Source organism: Porites lutea, chromosome 5 (assembly GCF_958299795.1).
Source record: "Porites lutea chromosome 5, jaPorLute2.1, whole genome shotgun sequence".
NCBI classification, from domain to species: domain Eukaryota; kingdom Metazoa; phylum Cnidaria; class Anthozoa; order Scleractinia; family Poritidae; genus Porites; species Porites lutea.
The window spans coordinates 31,103,859-31,109,041 of record NC_133205.1 but is presented as its reverse complement, the minus strand read 5'-3'; the positions used below and the strand labels follow the sequence as shown (position 1 = coordinate 31,109,041).

Here is a 5,183-nt window from a genome sequence, read left to right as displayed (position 1 = left end):
GGAGGAATAACGAAGCGACGAGATTCCCTAAAGCGTATAATTTGCTACGTTAGCTGAATGCTTTACATCTCGAATGTTTAAAGGACGCGAAAGAAACTCACCTTGCATGGCTTGATAGTGCATCATTTGATGGGTCGCTTCTTGGATCATAAAAAGGAAAAGTATTCGCTCTATGATTATCCATGTTGTTTTGAATGCCGCAGAAGTTTCACGCAGGAATGAATCAAAAATAGCAGGCGTGTTGTATTTCCGATTTGACAGCCCTGTCAAGTTAATAACCACAAACGACTCCTAATTGGCCGAAATTAATTACCAACTCGCTTAAGCTACCTGGTTTAGTGGCTTAAATTTAATGAGAATTCCACTGAAGTTTGCCGACTCGCTTAACTTTAAGCGGGTTGAAAAAACAACTGTTTTCACGGGACTTCCGCTTGTCACTCGCTGAGCGACCTGAAAAACCGCTCGTGAAAACACGGCCAGTGCTCTTCTAAATCGTATCCTCAGGTAAATTCAAGTCAAAACTTCGCAAGCTGTTCAGCTATTGAGAACAAATCACCTGTACCTGCCATCACTAAAGATTTTACAGAAAGAGATTTGCAAACCACTGAAGATATCACAGAACGTCCTGTAATAACTGAACTCTCAGAAGTTTCAGGTCAAGATGAACCTTTCTTTGCCAGTCAGGATTCTTATTATGACCTACATGTCGACTCTGAATATCCACCAGGCAAGGACACAGATATTATTAGCATGGATGATTCGTTTAGTTCAGACTCGGACTCTTCATCAAGTAACAATGATTACAGCTCATCTGAAACAGAGGCAACATCTAGTGATGATTCAGACTTCGATGATCATGAAGATCAATTGCAAACGGCACCTACAGACTCTGTGAAGGAATTCAGTGAAAAAGAAAAACTTAGTGTACTGATCCTGTCTTACATTGCAAAACATAAATTGAATGGTTCTGCTTCTGTTGACCTTTTAGAGCTTCTAAAACTAATTGCCCCAAAAGACAACAATCTACACTCTTTGACCCTCAGTGAAATCAAAGAAACACTTGGTGACTGTCTCACAAATATCTATGACTATTGCAGCAAGTGTTTCTCTATCTTTCCAAAAGATGAGAATATCTACCAGTGCAGTACAACAGATGGCAAAGGAAAACAATGTTCTGGATTGCGCTATCGCGGAAATGTAAGAAATCAGGCTAAAAAGGAGAAAAACCTATATTTTGTGACTATTTCTATGGAGCAGCAGTTGGGCACACTTCTGCAACACAGTGGTATATGGACAAAAATCCAGCAGTACAAAAAGTTACCAAATTGTCTAAATATCAGAGACATTGTCGATGGAACAGAGTACAAGAAATATAAACAAAGTGGAGGATTTCTAACCAATGAAGATAATTTAACTTTGCTTTTCAATACAGATGGAATTCCTTTGTACAAGTCTTCAAAGGTCAATATATGGCCAGTTTTTCTTGCTATTAATGAACTGCCCCCAAACGAACGGTTTGTAAAGAAAAATATGATTCTCTGGGGACTGTGGCAGGGGAAAGGAAAGCCAAGGTTTTCAACATTTTTTGAAGTGTTTACTGAAGACCTTATCACTTTAAAGCACGAAGGTTTAACTGTGACAGATAAATGTCATCCAAAGCTGATGCTGTCATTGGGAAGCACAGACTTGCAAGGAAAGGCTTACCTTTTGTCTATGAGTCACCATAATGGTGAATGTGGCTGCAGTACTTGTGAGGAGGAAGGTTTTACTACCAAACAAGGGAAAGGGCATGTGAGATGTTACCCTTTTCGAGACCCACCTGCTACTTTACGCACCAGTGACAGTGTACTGGAGAATGCCTTGTCTGCATTGGAGAGTAATAAGAGAGTGAAAGACATTTATGATGTTACTCCACTGGCAAAACTCCCTTGGTTTGACCTAGTGCTTGGAATAGTTCCAGACTACATGCATGGTGTATTACTGGGAGTAACAAAGCAGTTGCTGAACCTCTGGTTGTCTTCATCAAAATATAAAAAGCCTTGGTTTATTGGAAATAAAACAAAAGCTATTGACAAGAGACTAAAAGAAATGAAACCCCCAGATTTTATTCAAAGACTTCCAAGACAACTGGAAACAAGTCGTGCCTATTTTAAGGCATCTGAACTACAAGCATGGCTACTTTATTACTCAGTACCATGCCTTATTGACATTTTACCTGAGAGGTATCTTCAACATTTTGCTTGCTTGATGGAGGGTGTTTACATTTTGCTTGGAGACAATATAACTCCACAGTTACTAGCTATGGCTAGAGATCTTTTGTTCAGGTTTTATAAGGATCACCAAGTCCTTTATGGCGATAGCAACTGCAGTCTTAATGTGCACAATGTTGGAGCTCACCTTGCCATGTATGTGCAGTCTTGGGGACCACTTTGGGCATGGTCATGCTTTCCCTTTGAAGATTTGAATGGAACCTTACTAGAGGGTGTTCATGGAACTGGAAATCAGTGTCGGCAGCTTATCTGGATGTTGTACGCACAAAATAGCCTGAGAGCTAATTGCCATTTAATTCCTGATGTTACAATACAACAATTTGTGGAGCGTATGCTTTCTGGAGAGAGAAGGTTGCGAAATGTGAAAAAGGCTGCAAACTGTCAAATTGCTGGAGCTTTAAGAAGATGGACAGCCGATGACGATATCTATGAACAAGCCTGTTTATTAATTGACTTAAACTGTATCCGCAGACCAATTTTTCAGGTGGCTAAACGTGTTATTGTTAATGGACATATTATTTATTCAAGACTGTACGAAAAGATGAAAAAACATTGTGGATATGCAGTTCTTATTGAGCACAATGGAGGGAACTTCATGGCCTATGTGCAGTATTTTCTGTATGAAAGTAATTCAAAAACTGTTTTTGCGGTTTTAAAGTGTATTATTTTAGATCTTGAGAACCCCTTTCTGGTGTCTGACAAGCCACGCCATCTCCTTCGAACTGCAGGTGAAGAGCAAAGGCACACTGTGGTGCTGGTGGATAGCATTCTTGAAAAAGTTATATGTCTGACCGGAAATTCAAACCACATGTGTGTATCTCGGGCTCCCAATTTCTGTGGCCATTGTCGTTGACTATTAGTATTTTCATTAGGGCAGGTGTAGATGATTTTTTTACTGTGCAAATCTGGAAACGGCGAACACTTTCATTAAATTTTTAATGGCTAAAATTACATGTACATGTAATGCGGATGTATTTGCATAAAATAGCCAAGGTCAAACATCTATTAAGCAGTCTCCCTTGGGTGTTAGCCAACTGACCGCTTAAAGTGTATATGACAGATATTTTTTTATTTGCTTGATGAAATCTACATGGCATTCTGATAAGAAAATCGAAAAGAGTTTTTTCGATATCGTACTTCTTTTCCATGTTTTAGCCATCTAAAAACGTGAAATTTCACTTCCGGTGTGTTACAAAACCGCGCAAGAAGAAAGACTGGAAATAGTCCGCTGTGACATCAATACAAGAATGCCGGTGTCGCGGCTTCTCGGTTCCTCACTTTTTTTTGGTGCGCTCTGAGGAAGAAACATGGTTCTACTGAGGTGTGTTGTCTATGGTCGTAGCAATACGCACCAAAAAACGGAGGAACTAAGAAACCGCGATACTGGCATTCTTGTATTGATGTCACAGCGGACTATTTCCATTCTTTCTTCTTGCGCGGTTTTGTAACCCACCGGAGGTGAAATTTCACGCTTTTAAACGGCTAAATCACGGACAAGAAAAATCGATATGGAAAAACTTTTTTCGACTTTCTTATCAGAATGCCGTGTAGATTCCATCAAGTAAATAAAAAAATATCTGTCATATACACTTTAAAAGAGGGAGCATTTACATTAAATATGGGGCTTTGTTAAGTGACCACTCAACAGAGGGCTGCTTGCAGTTTGAGCTCTCATTTGAGGGCTACATGTACCTAAAGGAAATTTCTTCTACATCAAATTGAGCAATGATCTGCATAAGAAGGAAAGTGCTAATGGCAATGCACGATGCATGAAATGTCACCTTTTTTTGTTACAAATAGTGATCTCACTGGCCAAGACTCAAAAACCCCTAAAAAGTTAAAATTTAAGGTGCATTTTGTCTGATGTTTTAAAGGTTTCAAGTAATTTAAGACCCAATTGCACAACATGAATTGTATTTGCAGAACTTCATCAAAGAAGCAAAATTATTAGCTATTGTCTCCTGCTATTCTGATTGGTTAACCACAAACATTTCCTAACATTTATTTGATGCAAATGGTTTTCTTTATTTTTATACTCTTTCCCACATGGAATATCTTTGATTTCAAGAATAGGGGAGGAGCTGACGGTTCATAATTATTATGAACCATCAGCTCCTGAGCCCCTATTCTTGAAATCAAAGATATTCTGTGTGGCAAAGAGCCAATTCCACAGAACAATGAAGTTTACAGTAGTTCTTATGTGGAGCATTACTTTAATGTTTGTGTTTTTCTGATTTCATGTTTTTTATGAAATCATTTGATGTTGCAAAAATGTTCATGGTTTTTTATTCCCACTATAAAACTCACATGCAACAGGCTTATAGTATGCTACTTATGCCTTCAATGAAATCAAACCTAAAAGTTGTTCACAATACTTAATTATGACGAAGTTGTCTGCATGTAAATGAGGCCCTGAGGTACACCTGTATGTTGTGAGTATGTGGCAAGTGACATTCATAAGCAAACATAAACTTTACAAGCAGTTAAATCTGGAAGGCTTGGGAAATAATGCACACATGTTAAAGCATTTCTTAACAACTATTGAATATGTGGAAAAAGCTGGAATTCTTGCATTTCTTATGTTAACTTAACTCAAAGTAAATTAAATTCTAGCTTTTTCCAGTTTTCTTCAAGAAATGGAAACTAGAAAAAGCTGTCAATTTCTGGCACCACAAGGAATAAATAACTTTTTCCAGCTTTTTCCAGATTTTGAAAGAATATGAAACTTGCCAAAACTAGAAATAATGTTTCTGGAAAAAAGCTAGAACTTAAATCTAGAAGAAAGCTGTCAAATTCTAGAAAATTCTAGAAATTTCCAGACATTGACAGATTGCTAGAAATTTGTTTTGCAAGGGTAATAAACAGCAACTTGTAAAACCTGCAAGAAGAGGTGGATTGTCAGCATTAACAGCC

At 38.1% G+C, this 5,183-nt stretch overlaps 2 protein-coding genes across 2 annotated transcripts in view; one reads left to right on the top strand and one right to left on the bottom strand.

The window, feature by feature from the left end:
* The window catches only part of LOC140937407 (uncharacterized), a 1,485-nt gene extending 1,127 nt beyond the window's left edge, over window positions 1-358 (bottom strand). The window contains exons 1-2 of the mRNA XM_073386964.1: window positions 102-358; window positions 1-27 (exon numbers count right to left, since the gene is read on the bottom strand). The exon at window positions 1-27 is cut by the window's left edge and continues 1,127 nt beyond it. Of these exons, the coding sequence (XP_073243065.1) occupies window positions 1-27; window positions 102-184 (110 nt within the window). The 5' untranslated portion in view covers window positions 185-358. The remainder of the gene's footprint in view (window positions 28-101) is intronic.
* Window positions 359-485: 127 nt separating this feature from the next.
* LOC140937406 (uncharacterized) lies at window positions 486-3,360 on the top strand. Its single transcript, XM_073386963.1, has one exon. It carries the CDS (start codon window positions 751-753, stop codon window positions 3,121-3,123), a length of 2,373 nt encoding a protein of 790 aa, XP_073243064.1. The 5' UTR covers window positions 486-750; the 3' UTR covers window positions 3,124-3,360.
* Window positions 3,361-5,183: the final 1,823 nt, after the last annotated feature.

Bases quoted from the DNA above. Each gene is read 5' to 3' on its own strand.
- LOC140937406 (XM_073386963.1), top strand. From the start codon at position 751: ATGGATGATTCGTTTAGTTCAGACTCGGACTCTTCATCAAGTAACAAT.